This window comes from Centruroides vittatus, unplaced genomic scaffold (genome assembly GCF_030686945.1).
Source record: "Centruroides vittatus isolate TY-2023 unplaced genomic scaffold, ASM3068694v2 contig_579, whole genome shotgun sequence".
NCBI classification, from domain to species: domain Eukaryota; kingdom Metazoa; phylum Arthropoda; class Arachnida; order Scorpiones; family Buthidae; genus Centruroides; species Centruroides vittatus.
The window spans coordinates 366,314-382,817 of record NW_027122347.1 but is presented as its reverse complement, the minus strand read 5'-3'; the positions used below and the strand labels follow the sequence as shown (position 1 = coordinate 382,817).

At 25.5% G+C, this 16,504-nt stretch overlaps 1 protein-coding gene across 3 annotated transcripts in view; it reads left to right on the top strand.

The window, feature by feature from the left end:
• Asator (tau-tubulin kinase asator) overlaps positions 1-15,863 on the top strand; it is a 39,578-nt gene extending 23,715 nt beyond the window's left edge. For 2 of the 3 annotated variants that reach the window (XM_067275045.1, XM_067275047.1), the window contains exons 9-10: positions 114-3,127; positions 14,385-15,863. In XM_067275045.1, the coding sequence (XP_067131146.1) occupies positions 114-3,127; positions 14,385-14,454 (3,084 nt within the window). In that variant the 3' untranslated portion in view covers positions 14,455-15,863. Of the gene's footprint in view, positions 1-113; positions 3,128-5,031; positions 5,206-14,384 lie in introns of those variants that run through there. The other variant, XM_067275046.1, reaches the window with a different exon arrangement.
• The last annotated feature ends 641 nt before the right edge of the window (positions 15,864-16,504 follow it).

The window sequence follows — 16,504 nt, the reverse complement described above, 5'->3', positions numbered from 1 at the left end:
GTTTGATTTGTCACATTCTTTGAATCTAACAAAGTACCTGTTATCCAATTTCACTCTTATTAAAAAAAATCACTTAATTTTTTTAATTTGCCTATTATATATTTTTATATTAGAAAATTGATGTTGAACGAGAAAATGAAGATGTTGGAAAAGAAACTGTAATAAATGGTGATGTAGAAGTTAGGCATCATATATCAAGAAAATCTGAGGGTTACCCTTCTGGAGAACCACCTGGCGAAGAAGTAAAGGGAGAGACATTGTCATCAGAACATCGTGCTAAATTGAGAAAAGAGTTACCATCATTAAAAATTGGAGGATTTCAAGAAGAAGTTATGGTTGGTGAAATGGAGAGTCCACAATGTAAAGATGGGGAGGGAACCCAGCAAGAATCAAGTAATTATGCAGGGGACCTGCCAAAAACCACTCAAAGTGATATGAGTAAACATACTCCACCCATAAGTACACCACCCACAGATTCAAAACGAGATGGTAAAGATCAAGGATCTAAAGAGCATCGGCGTGCAAGATTTCATCCAAGTACAAAACCTCGTTATAGAGATGTATCTATAACTCAATTTGCACTTGCAGATGATGATAATATCTCTGTTCTTCAACAAGTCACAAAAGGTGGTGCAGCAGCTATGACTCTTGTATCGAAATGGTTAATGTCTTTTGATGACAGTGAAGAGACTGATCCAGAAATGGACGAAAATATCCAATTGATATCTCCTGAACATCAGCAAATGGGTGAAGATGAAAAGCTTGTAACACTGAATATAGATGATGTATGTAATAAATCTAGTGTTATAAATTACACAGAAAGTATTAATGTATCTGCAGACAGTAACAGAATCCAAAAAAGAGAAAGAAGGCGAAGAGTTCATCGCTCAATGTCACAACCAGCTACATTACCTCCTTATGTTATACCTGCAGGATTATTGCTTGAGCAAGGAACTGGGAATACATTTGTAGGTTTGACAGGTTTGCCATTTCCAGGTTCAATTCCTGAGGGTCTTCCACGTGTCTGGAGTTGTCCAGCTATTGCTTTTCATCTTCGTTCAAATTTACAGCCACCTCTAAAACAGCAAGCATCATTTGATGAAAATGTGTATGAAGTAGATATAATGAGAAATGTTGCTGTTAAGCAATCTGCAGAGCAAATAGCAACTAAAGAAGAAGAAAGAAGAGCATCGTTACCACATATATTTATGACATCAACAGAAATACAGTGCCAATCTAATAATACTCAAAATATTAAAACTGCCACAGGTAATGAAAAAGTTACTACAGTTAATGAAAAAGTTAAAACTCAATTTTTAGATGTGCCACAAGAGAAAAAGATAAAAGAAACAAAAGGAGTAGAAGTAGATAACCAAATTACTGTATGTATAAACAATATCAAGAAAGAAGGTGATTCTCTTAAATATTTAGAAACTACAGAAAACACCATAAGTAAATCAGTACAGAAATCTTCAAACCCCCATAGAAAAGGCATTTTAAAAAAATCTAATACCGAAAAATCAGTTCCAACTGCTCTCAGAAGTAAAGATTCGATTGAACAAGAAAAACAGAGAAGTCGTTCTAGTTTAGAAATTCAGCAAGATCATATTGATGACTTGAAGCAAAAATCAATGTTAAGAGTAGATACTTCAGAACAGAAAGATAATTGTATTTGTACTTTGCAGATTGATGGTAGAAGAATTCACAAATCACCTGCAAGGAGCGGTGATAGCAAAAAAGCAAAAATTAGAAATATTAAAAACAATCCATCTAGCCCTTTGGATTCACATCACAAAAGAAGTAATTATGCAGAAACTAGTGATAAAGTATTGAGAAAAAGTGCAGATTACAAGAAAGAAAGAGGTTTACAACATTCAAAGAGTTTGTCAAAGGTAAAAGAATTCCGTGACAAAGAAGGACAAATAAATTCTGGTTATGATAAAAAATTAAAAATATCAAATGAGAAACATAGCAAAGATGTTAATCAAATCTTAGATCAACAAGAACAAATTATTAAACAAAAATCATCAAAATCACAGAATGGCGAAATCATTAAAGATTTTCCTACAAGAAAGAAGTCGAGTAATATGATGCAGTTGGATATACAAGAAATACCAATTTTTCAAAGGAATGGTAGAACTGATAAAGACAATAGTATTAATGAAATAAACAAACAACAAGATGATATTGGTGATAAGGTACATCTTAATGAAGCAGAAATAATTGAATCTATGATGATACAAAAAAAAATGGATTCTAAAAGGGATGGAGATTGTGAAATTAAAAAGATAAAAGAAGATATTCCACATTATAAAAGAAGAATTTCAAAAGATCATCATAAACCTAAATCGTCATCAGAATCTAAAGGTCAAGAATTAATTAGGAGTAGCATGGATGAACAGTTATTAAAAAAAAGCAACCCTTTTCAATTTGGACATTTAGAAAGTAAAAATCAGGAAGAAATGCCAAGTAATACAGACATTACTCGTTCCCCTATTAATGAAAATGTAAATTTAGAAAAAGCAGGATGTGGAATATCTTCAGATCAAGTCCAAATTTTAGAAAATGAAACAGAAAATTTGTCTAAATTTGATGATTTATCTAATAAGGTTGATAATGGTTACGTGAAAGAAATTAGTTCAAGCTCAGGGAATGTTCAACAAACTGGTGCCTATGTTAATGAACAGAAAGAAAAGATTTCAGTGAGAAGACGAAGAGAAACTGACAAATATGTGAAAGATGAAAGTGAACTGAAATTATCATTCTCAAGAAGACGACATCGACCTGCTACAATGGTAGGTGAATCGCGCATTCCACGGCCTCGTATTAGGCAGCAGTTATCTGATCCAGATGGTTGTTTATATGATGGACAGAAAGGACTTTCTTCTGCTGAATCAGAAAGCAATTTGCTTAGTTCTTATCTTTTAAATAAGAAAACTGAAGAATGTTCTAGGGAACAAAACTATGTACTTCAGCAGACTGCATCATCTCCTGCAGTACCAAAGCATATTTGTGAGCAGCTAAAATTGCAACTAAATTCTACAGATAATCAGGATATATCTGTTTTGGTACGAGGACCAAGACCCCCTCTTGGTGATCCTCCTCTGTATGGATGTGTTCCTGCTCGGTAAGTTTATTCTTAATAATAATCTAAATGAAAAGTATATACTAATTAATGTAGTTATATTTATTATAAAATCAAAATAGAGAAGTTTATTTTTTATTGTTCTAATTAGTTAATTAATTAGAATTGTTTTCTGTGTGTATGTTTGTGTGTGATATGTAGGATATTCTAAAATACTAAATTAAAGGTGGTAAATGTAAATTTGTAAAAAATATTTTTCTGTCAGTCTTACTCAGTAAAAGTTGGTGAAAAATTTGATATCAAGATTTGTTATTCAGTATTTTTCAGATTTGAATGCATTTGTATGAAGCTGATATAGAAATATGGAAATATCAGATGGTGATACAAGCATTTGATGAATTTTATTAGCTAGATATTCATAAAATATGCTGCTGATAGCAAATTCATTAATATTTCTTTAGCTTGCTATTAAAAGATTTTATTATTCCATATTATGACTAAAGTAAGTGTTTTACATAAATTGAACTAATCAATTATACTAATTTATGTTGAAGACTTTAATCATAAAGTGGAATAATGATACATTCTTTATGCTTTTTAACATTGATTGAAAAGTGTAAATTCTCTTTCCATTTTTCATTTTTGTGTATATAAATTTTAATTAAAATTCAGACAAATTTGAATGTTTTTGATGAAAATAACTCTAAATCTTTCTCCTCCTCTTTCTTCAGTATTGTTAGTTCTGTTTTTTATGAGGTTACTACTATTTACCTAAATGGCCATTTTATGGCTGGATGTCTTTCCTATTGCCAATCCTTTTCTTTTAATCTGGATTTAAGATCTGCCAGAATCAACAAGCTCTGAGAGGGTTAAGAGAATATTCCAGTCAGAAGTGGATGCTGAACACTATTGTTCAGGACTTTTCAACTTCAATAATTGATTACAACCAGTATGTTTAGCAAAAATTATAACTGTTGTCCTATATTTAATGGTATTATCAAAATTATTAAGATAGAAAAAACAAAAACAAGCTACTGAATGCTGGATCTGTTAATTGCTGTGAAATTTGTACCACTGAATTGACTTGATTAGTAGTAATTGTCCTAGTAATTAGTGTAAATGACTGGAAGTAGTAAAATTGTATGTGATGCTGTTATAGTATCTCCCCAAATTATCCACTTTTACAATTTAATAAGAATAAATTTTAATTTTTCTCAATTAATTATAGTAATAAACTTGAAAATAACAATTTAATCAAAATTTTGGTTAATGTTACTTTAGGTGCCAAGATGGCAGCTCGTCTGTGATTCCAGCAAGGAAACAGTGGGACGCACGTTCTAACCTATTCCCAATAAATTACCATAATTATTAGCAACCAAATTATTAGAATAGGTTAGGTTAGGTTAGAACGTGCGTCCACTGTTTCCTTGCTGGAATCAGAGACGAGCCGCCATCTTGGCACCTGAGGTAACATTAACCAAAATTTTTAATTTAGTATTTTTGAAAATGAAGATTCAAATTACATATAATAATTTTAAGTTCTCATCTTAGAATATCCTGCATAATTAAAGATGATTTGAATAAATTCACAAAGGAATTTAAACAAATTTTAATAAATTTATATTTTTTTAATAATTTAAAATATAATTTTTCTAAATTTTTAATTTTTAATAATAAAATAAATATTGATCTGAAAGGATAAATCAGATTTATTATTATTGTAATTTAAACCTGTTTTTAATTAATTAGAATTTTAATAAAAATGAAATAAATAAAATAATTTAAATAATAACTTATGAATTTATAAAAGCAAACAATTACATGTTTGAAATGAAGAAAAATTTATTCTTTTGTGAATTTAATCTTACTAAAACTTGGTTTATATGATAAATAATTCCAATAATTATGAAGTATAGTAATTTGTTTTTATCTTCCCTATGTACTAGATATTTCATATTTCCGTTCAAGGAGGTCGAAATGACCGAAACGTATGCCTGAAATGAATCATTTATTGTGTTTAAACACGGAAGCTGTTTATATTTAATCTTCTTCTGTTAAGATTCATACATTTTTAATTTTTATAATTTGTGAGAAAAAAATGATAAAAAGTGAGACTTTAAAAATAATAGAAAATGTTTTAGAGAACAAAGGATTTGAATTATTTCCTCATTATAGACAATGAGTTATTTTTAAACTGTGATTTGTAATCAATTTTTATACTCTATGTCGATTATGTTCAAAGTTTGCATATTTCATATTAATCTAAACAATTGCTAGATTTTAAAATCAACTTTAAATGATTTCTATTTACACACTGTCAAAGTTATGAGAAACATCAACTGTTTTATCCGTATATTTAAAGGAAAGACATAGATGACATTTATTTCATTATCTGAACATTCATCTCTGATTAATTTATCCAATAAATTAAAGTAGTGAAAACAGTTTTGAAGAACATTTACAGGGTCTTCCAAAAAGAATTTTACCATTTTAAATTATTGTAATTATGTTAATTATTATCTGAGAAGCATATGACATAAACCAATCGATACAGCAACCATCTGTGTTTCATCTCCCATCAACATTCAAATGTCTTGTTATCTACTGCCTCTAGGAAGCTCTGTAAATGAAAATGATGACTCAGCAACAGAGAAGGTATTTTCTGTCTTGCAGTTTGCAAAGTTGGACTCACTCATCATTGTGCAACATGAGTTTTCTGCAGGAGCCATTGAATTATGGCTGCTGTGAGAGGAGTGACAACAGATTTGTTGTAGTGATATAGGAAGAATTTGAGTATTTGTCAGATGCGTGCTGTGTGATACAAAGTGTACATGTTGAGAAATTGTAATGGAAAAATGTCAAACTTGGACATTTTTCCAATGTTTTAATGTATGTTACAACATTCTTGGATAATAATTAACATAATTTATTACAATAATTTAAAACAGCAACATTCTTTTTGAAAGACACTGTATTTTTATACTCTTTTTTTTTTTTTTTTTCCTCATACTATTTGATTTAAATCAGAAAATAATCATATTTATCTTCTTTAAAAAAAGGAAACTTATTTTATCATAATGAATATAACTCTGTATTTACTTACTGGCATGCCATCACTTTTTAAAAAATAATGCATTATTATCAAAGAGACTTTAAATGCAGCATTTTTCTTATGGTACCAACTCTTTCAGCAGATTTTATCGTGAAGAAATAAGTAAAAATCAGCAAAAAATGTGAATTTGATTAATATAAAATATGATGTAACTTATTATGTAAATAAATAAATAAATTTAAAATATTTAAAGGTATATTAAAACATTCATTTAAAAATTTAATAAAGGAAAAATCTTCCATACATTACTTTAAAACTTACTATTTATATATATGTATGATGCATAGAGATTTCTAAAAACATAGTTTTGAAATAATAAAAATGAAAAAATAACATTATTAAAATAAATGACAAAAAAAAATCTTCATTATCATACAAATTATTTTAATAAAAACGTCACAAAATTGCAAGTTTTGATGAATTTAAAAATGAAAGTTTACATTATGAACAACAGAATTAAATTATATAAATTTTTAAACTGAAAAATTATTGTGATAAAAATAATTAAATTGTAACTTTAAATATCTCAACAATAAATTTATTTATCATCATCATCATCATCATCATCGCCAAAGTCTATATCAATTATAACAAATATATTGTTTAACTTTCTCATTAATGCTGATTTACAATGTATCAAATATTTCAAAAATTATAACAAAAATATAAAATTAAACTCCAATTGTTAGCAATTTTTATTTAATACTACATGGACAATAAAATCATTTTCTTATATGCCAGATTCTAAAATACATTCTTTAAAATAAAGATTTGGAAATAAGATAATTTATAACATGAAAATTAAATTTTCCGTATTTCATATTTATATATTCATCTAAAATTATGACTCAAATATTAAGTTATATTTAATGTTTATCAGAAATTCAACAGTTTGTATATAGATACTGATTCAGTATCTAAAACTCTTAACTAAAAAATAAAGTCTGAAATAAAGACTGTTTAAAACTTTCAATTTTATCTCATGATCTATGAACAATAATAAACCGCAATTAGTATGTAACCTTGAGGAAAATCCAAGAATTTTCAGAGAAGGAAACTGGAAATTCTAATTTAATCTGGATAAATTTCAATAATTATGAAAATTCACTAGTATGGAAATATAAAGATAATCAGAGCAAGAATCATTGAATATTATTTATTAACATAGCTAAAATAACTGCAGCAAGCTTAAATTACTAACCTAATAATTAAACAACGAAAATTGCTTCTTGATATGAAATGCTTTTGTAAATAATATATATTTTTAGATATAATAAAAGTAGTGATAATTGAAACACTGAACTTAACAGAAGAAAATTAAAACATTTGCAAATTAATTGTAAATTAATAATTTGTGTTGTTAATTTAATCGCTATTTATTAATTGAATTATGTGTGTAACGAAGCTTTACGCGAAATATTCAAAGAAGACTTCGTTTGTTATTTTTACAGTTTTAGCTATTTTTTTTTATTTCTAACATTTATTTTTAATATATAAAATATTTTAAATTTTTATTAAGAAATAATATGAAAATGCTGCCATGAAAACATTTTATTATTGCATGTCATAAGCTTAAACTGTTTGTATATTATCATGATTGCTTTCAAATTGCATAAAATTGTTTCATTTCATTATCATTAGTTTTATATCAACTATATAAATGATATAAATGTTAATAAGATGTAGACAGTAAACAAAATAAATTATTTTTTCATTTAACAATTGAATAAAGCAAAAATTCAAATTATTTTCTGAATAAGGAATTAAAATAATACAATTGGAGCAATTTATGTATTAGTCATATCAATATAGTTTCATCGAACAGATTTAAGTTAACATCCAGCCATAATTAAAATTTTTTAAAATAAATTTATGTTAAAATTCAACTTTATTGCTAACATTATTCTTTTCTTTAATATATTTTTGAAATTATTTTATAAAGTTATATTAACATTCTGAATGATTTCACATATCTATTAAAAAATAAATGTTTGTTAAAGCTATTAAATTATGAAACATTTCAATGCTTAGAAGAATATACACAAAATAATTTGTAATTTGCATTCTGGTAGTAGTAATAAGAGAATCTTTCATAAAATTTACTCCCAAAAGAGGAATAGAAATAAGAATAAGGTCTATATATTGCAGCATATCTTAAGATTTAATTAAAATGATACCTTATTAGTCATTTGATATGATAATGATATGAAATGTGAAACAAATCTATTTTATTAAAAAGTTTAAATATAAATTCTGACTAGTATAATCAGATCATAAGTACACTTTATAAATTAATTAATCTATAAAATTAAATATTAAATCAAACACATTTTTTCCATATTTTGTATTTTTCTTTCCAAAACCTTTTGTTTTTTGTTTTCTCCCCCTATAATTGTATGCCTTGTTATTGATTGCTTCTGAATCACAATTGCTAAGACCTATTTATCTTCACTTTTTGGTTTTGAGATATGAAGTTTAAAGAATACATATATATATAATAAGTTGAAAAAGTTGCAATAGAATCTACAATGCTTGTTTGTGTTTTCCTTTGCTGTTAACGAAGACAAATGCATGCTAAATTTTAATAAATGCATTTGGTTTGTTAATTTATTAAAATTCTATCACAATAATGCTTTAAAAATTATTTTTCCAAAGCATGATATATATTTAATTTATTACCTACAATACATTTCTGTCATTGTTTAGTATCTGTAATAATGCTATTCAGTCAAACTTGTTTTTCATTATGTATGAAAATGATAAATTAGCCAAAACATTTCATATTTGTTTTTCCTTCTGACACATCTGGTGTAGCATATGACAGACATTAAATTCAAATTTCACTATGTTATGATATAAACAGACAAGATTTTAAAAATTTGTTAGTATAATATTAACAAAGATATTAATACTAATGATAGCAACGTAAGTATGCTATTAAAAGACGCTTGTATTTTTATCCTCATATCACTTTTTTGAAGAAGTGGAATGATGCATACAAAATATCTGGATTTATTTTGACTTAAGTCCAATATACAAATAGTTTCAAATGTTCTTATCTGAAATACATTGCATACTATTTGCACGCTTATCATTCTTTTCATATAATCAAATCTATATACTACATTCAGAATTCTCTTCTCTGAGATAATTATTTTAAAATAATGCAATATATATTTATCAAATAAGTATAATATAAAATGAATTTAAGCTATATTTCATTGATTATATATTGTTTGTTATTTAAAACTACTTTTGCATCATAATTTGTTCAAAAGAAATATGAAGTTGATTGTCTAATAAAATAAAACATTCATTGATCAAATAATAATAGATAAATCTCAAAATAATACATTTTTATTTCAATATTTTAGTTTTTAAATTATAAACAAACAAGCCTATTATTCAAAAATATATATAAATAAGGACTGTAACAATAGAAATCTGTAAAATTTCAAAAGAAGTTAACTTTTTTGTTTATTATTTATAATTCTGTTTGTTGCCATAGCAACAATTTCAAATAATAAAACTGATAATGTAATTCTTATTCTAAAGTAACTCTACTATTGCTTTAAACAATAAATGAAATAAACCATCAAAAAGCAATTGTTGTCAAATGGCTGGAAAATTCAAAAAAACCAAGACATTTCATAGCAAAAGAGCTATAAATTTCCCAAAGTATGATAGCTGGAGTGTTAAATTGGTATCATAAGACATTGTCCATTTTTTGAAAGCCAGGTTCCAGTGGAAAATATGGTGCTTGCAGCTCACAACTCAACCAGAAGATAATCAAAGTAATTTCCAAAAATTGCAGTATGTCAGTGAGAGATGTTGCAAAAAAATGTGAAAATAAGCAAACAATGGTTCAAAGGACTAAGTGCTGTGCAAGTATGAGATCATATAAAAAACAAGAAATACCTAAAGTAACTGAAAAACAAAAGGATGTAATTAAAATGAGAGCTTGAAAATTGTATTCTTTAATTGGCAAGAAGAATGCTTGTTTGGTTTTAGACGACGAAACATATGTGAATTCTCACTTCTCAACACTTCCAGGCTCATGTTGTTATACAGCATTTGAAGCAGAAGTTCTTCCAGAATCTCAAACATCGATCAGTGTTGAAAAGTTTGGCCTAAAATATCTGATATGGCAAGCAATTTGTCAGTATGGATTGAAAAGTTTATCATTTGCAACAAAAGGAAATACTAGTGCTGAAATTTATATTCATAAATGTTAAAAAAACATTATCTTCCTTTTTTAAAAAATCATGGTGGCCAGATTTGTCAACAATACACTATACAAAATCTACAGTAAGTTGGCTGGAATGTTGCAGTTAATTTTGTACCTAGAGATCTGTCAAACATATTGCAATGCTGATCAATAGGAAGATTTTGGTCTCTTGTAAAAAATAAACTAAAAAAAAAACAGAACAGACAGCAAAAGACATTAAAGATTTTTCTCTGAAGTGGAAAAGAGCAGTCACAATAATTGAAAGAAATACTGTCAAAAATCTTATGAAGAACATTTAAAAGGAATGGAGCAAAACTTAAATGTTATAATTAAGTCTTAAGTGTGTTTTAAAAAAAACAAACTTTTAAATAGAAGTAAAATCTTTCTGATTACATTACAAATAAAAAAGTTAGAAATTTGTAAAATTCAAAGTTAATGTCATTAGAATCCAACATATTTGAAAACAATTAAAATGTAGTTTCTTTCCTATAACTTCCTTGAATGATTTATTTAAAATAAACAAAAATACTTCAGATTCACAAAAGTATTTATTTACGTTTTTTTAATCTATCTATACAATCGTAAATAGGTAATTTTTTAATATAAATATAATAGACTATTTAGAAATGTTTGAAATCATTGTAATTGTTAACATCTGGAGAGCACAGGTGTTGCAAATTTTTATCGGTTCCCATTAAACAGAATATATCTTACATTAAAATCTATTGTTTTGAAACAAAGAAAATTTAGTTTTATCTTTATTCGAGATAATTATAATAATAATTATTATTATGATAAAACAATAAATATGAAATGCTATATTGATTCTAATAAAAAATAAATGTAAATTTCTGATTTTGTATAAGATGGAAAATAAAATGCATTGTGACTTGATTTATTGTTTGCTATGCATTGAGCCATTTTTAGATGTTTGTTTACAGTTTTTATTGTTGTAATATTTTAATGTTGCTATTAATTTTATAATATGTTTTAAAAATCATTTTATTGATTAAATGTAAATTTTTATAGAGTTTTTTTTTTGAGCTGCTGTTTTTTTAACATAAAAAAAGAAATCAATACTGTATGTTGTTAATTAAATTTAAAATGATGATAAATTACAGCTAAAATTGATTCTTTCAAAAGATTCATTTTTATATATAATTAATTTTTAAAATGTTTTATTGAAAATATAAAACTTTTTGTAAAATTTTGTAAAAGTTTAATTCTATTACAAAAATCAATTCAAATAAAATATTTTGCAAATTATTACATTTTAAAATATAGAGATAGGAACATAAATTGTTTGTTGTTATCATTGTATTTGAATAAGTTTTAATCAATAAAATGATGATAAAATTATTGTGTTATTGTCTCATTTTATCTGTAGATAAAATAATAATTGGGCTTCTCATGTTATGTTATTGTCTAGGAAAAATTTAATTTGCACGTGTGTATTTTCTTGCTGTTGTGTGCTTAAAATTACACAGTTTATAAAGTAATATACTAAAAATATATATTTAGATCCACAATATTCTGAATATTTTGTAATGTAAAATTTTATTTGTTGTTAACATGAGTACGATGTGAGAGTGTACATATGTGTATATATAGTTATTGTAAGAAATTATTATGCATTCTATTTACTACTACTTTTAGTATTTAATTATTTTTGAAACTGAATGTATGCATAAAAAAATCATGCTTAAGAAAAGACAATGATTTAGCAAAATACATTAAGGAGACTGCACAGAGAAAAGATTTGTATCTGATTCTATCGTGTAAACTGTATTACTTTATTAGGTCACTCACGTAAAAGAAATAATCGATGTTGATTTTGAAAAGACTATCATCTCGTTAAATTATTGACATAACTGAATAAGGAAACTAACTCAAACTAGTCTGTTTTATTTGCTGTGATTAATTTTTAGACAACGATAATGATAATACCCATTATTGAAGCTATCATTTTAATTTAGTTTTTATACAAGTGTTTTTATACTAAAAAATATTCATTTGAAGTTCTTGCTTTCCTCTTCCTTTACAGGTATATCATATTTTAAGTTTTCGTTTAGGGCCTTGTACATTTAGTCTTAGTTAGCAATAACATTTATAAGATAATTTAGAACTTGTTCCAACTTTGTATTCAAAACAGTCTAATTTTTATTTCTTTTTGAATGTTAATGATGAGAAAAATAAAAAACTATTTTTTAAAATCTCAAATTTTGAATTTTGAAAGAAATTTCTTACTGAATAATGTTATCTTTTTCAGTTTTCTCTGGACTTTTGTAGCATTTTCCTTTGTTAGATATGATCAGTCTATCTGTTTGTTATTTTTGACTTACTAATAATTTTATATCTTGCTTAATATACAGTGCACACTCACTAGTCAAACCCCACTTAATCTGAACCACTTTCATTTGATCTTCCACTAAATGTTTCAATAAAAAAAAATTGTACAATAGTTTTTGAAAAGATGTCAAATTCACATGTGTACTTGTCTATGGTCTTTTTTGACTTCTTTTCTTTACCTGTAATTCACTAATTGAAATTTTTGCTAATTTAAACATTTCCATACAAGAATTGTTCTGATTAGCAACAGTGCATAATCAATTTTTATAAATCTGGTTACGCCATTTGCTCGAAATGCTTTATTGTCATTGCAACTTCATCTGTAAGACATTTATTTTTAGCTCTGTACTTTGGAGAAAAGTTGCTTCTTATATGCCATAAAATATGGTAATTTTATTAGTTAGATTCATGTAATATGCATTCTAGTTTCAATGGTTAGTCTCCTCAATTAATTTTTTTTTTTTAATGTTTGAAGGGAAATTTCCTAATTTTGAATTTTTTTAATGTTTTTAATAAATTCTATTCTTAATTACAATAATAAATTGAAAAATTATAAATCAAATAATAGATATTCAGTAGGTTTACTAGATAGTTTAACTTATCTTAGAATCAAAATTGTTGTATAATATCTTACAATTTTATTTAAAATATCTGCTTATAATTTTATTTGCTGTATTTTACAATACCACATTTCAGCACAGAATATTTAGGAAAAAGTATTTAGTGTATTTAACTGCAGCCTATGAAGGCTGTTTGGGGAATTTGTTAGCCTACATTGCAACTTCATCTGTAAGACATTTATTTTTAGCTCTGTACTTTGGAGAAAAGTTGCTTCTTATATGCCATAAAATATGGTAATTTTATTAGTTAGATTCATGTAATATGCATTCTAGTTTCAATGGTTAGTCTCCTCAATTAATTTTTTTTTTTTTTAATGTTTGAAGGGAAATTTCCTAATTTTGAGTTTTTTTAATGTTTTTAATAAATTCTGTTAATAAAATAAATAGAGTACCACTCTAAAATAATTAGTTATATATATTGTTTTAATTATAAGATTTCAGCAATTTCTGATACAATGAAGTTTGAATTTAAGTAATAATTTAAATGAAAATATTTTCATATTTCAAACTGATCTTCAATGTCATGTTATGAATTTTTGTTAAATCTGGCATTACAATAATTGAAATTAATAATGCTTAAGTGTAATTTCATGTTATTAAATTTTAAAATTATTAGAATAGTTTATTATTTCTGAATAAAAGATCATTTTTACAATTTTATCTGTCAAATGATAATTATACAATAAATCACTAGAGTTCTTTTATTTTGTGTAGTGAAAAAAAACAATACTTTTAGTAACATTATTATTAACTGAGATAAAGAAAAACAGCACTTTAAATTTATTGTATTTTCTGTATTTTTTGTTAATAGTGATAATGCTATATTAATTATATGTACAGTAAGAAAAGTTAGAAGTAAAAATAATTGAATTTAATCATGAGATTTATAAATTAGATTTTAAATTATTATATTTTTAAAAATATAAATATATTATTTAATTAAGAATTTTATTGAAAATTCTTTATTAACAAAGTCATAATTTCTTACAGACGACGCCGGTATCGTCCTCTATCACCTAGTGATGCAGTTATGCTGGAAAATGGTTCATTACCCAACTGATCATTATTCGAATGATTTATGGGAGTCTGTTCTGTCTTGGGAATATTAGGACAAAGAAAAGGCATTGATTAATTTTATATCATTGCCTTATTGAGTATTTTTAATTGATGATAAGTCTGAAGTTAACAAATACCAAACAAAATTATCAAACTATCATAGATTAATTTATGGAAATAGTTTCTTCAATAAACTCTAGTCACCAAAATATCTGTTTCGGAATGTGCCCCTTGTTATCTTGTGATTTTGTTTGTTAAATGTTAGTGGATTTTGTTATATTTTATTATTATTTAAAAATGAATTAAGTTTATAAAGATGATATAAACAGATATTTTAACATCGAAGATTTGTGTGTGCAAAAAATCTTTCTATCAGTATAGCCTGTGATGAAATTTTAGTGTTTGTGTTATAGAAAATACAAAAAAAAAATGTAAATACCTTGTACAGTGTAATAATTTAATCCTCTGGATAAAATTTCATTTAAATTTGAATACAGTATAAGAGTTTATAATGACTTGATTTGTAGAACCTAGATGTATACGACTGACAGAAATTGTTCTATTAGAGAGATGTTAAGATAAGTTCTTCCAGTAACTATTTTCAGATATCAACTGTGAAAAGTTACTCTAATTGCAACATAAAAAAAGGATATATATGCATAAATATATAAATAAATATAAATATACTATTTGCAGCAGGACTGCATTCAATGTTAAATGTTCACCTTTTTACTTATTGTTAAGCTTTTGTTTCCGTAAATTTATTTGTGATATGTGCCATTCATTCATTCTGTCATATTGTTGAGAAACACAAATACATAGTTATGTATAATATATGTCATAATTCAGCTTTAATATCTTGTAAATTCATTCAAGGCCAGTTTATGGAAATTATCAAGACTAAACTTGTGAGTAAAATGACTTTCAATCTATTCAAAGATCCTCCAAATTCTCAAAATTAATGAAAGTGTACCTGAGTGTCTCGAGCTCATCATCTGATCACAGTCACTAGAACAAAAGTACAATAATTGATTTTAGAGGAGTGCATGAGGAAAAAAGTGCAGCTTTTAAAATGAAAAAGAACATTTTATTCATTAAATTTCTTGAAGGACATTCCTAAGACATTTGCAAATGTAAACCTCTTCCCCTTTTGTTGTTTTAATTAGTTTTGTAATAATAATATAATTTTTCTTATTTGTATGGCACTGAATTAATAGAATTATGCAATGTACTTCTATTGTAACTTTTTCATATGAATTGAAAAAATTTAAAAATGAAGCTTTTTATTGTCAAATTATTATTTATGGTAAAATATTAAGAATATCAATTATTTTTGCATTAACAATGATGCATCTTAATGATTTTAATTTCATATTGTGCAATAGATCTATAATTAAAATGCAGAAAACTGTACTGTTATTATTATTATTATTCTACTGAATACTCATTAGTATTATTATAAAATTTAATATTAGTACATATTAACATTATATTATTTTAGTTCTATTTTTATAAATGACAATTTTTCCATCAAATTACCTAAGTATCCAGACAACCATATTTATTCTAACTCAAGGAAACTAAATTTATTTTCATGGTAAATATATTTATGGACAGGCCATTGCAAGACTTTAAAATATTATTTTTTCATAATACAGTTTATTAATTTTTACTATATCAGTATATAGAGTTTATAGACTGTGAGAAGGAAGGGTACGAAATATAACTTATATACTATATACTGTAATTTTAATTTTTCCCCCAAATGGAAGGTGGTTTATCCCCAAAAATCCTTGTCTACAGACATATGTTTTAAAAAAAATGTCTAACTTTTCTTTACAATTGAAATTAATCTTTTAGGAAAAGGTTAATCTTTTAATTGCATTGATGATATTGCTTTAAAAATTCAGAAGTTCTAAATTGCTTAAAATTTAAATTTTCCACTGATGCAATTAAAAGATAGTGAAGGTAAATTAAACTGTCATTAATCTTTTAATAATACTTTTTAAATAATTCATTTAAATTTAATTGATCTTTTAATTAAAAGTTTAATC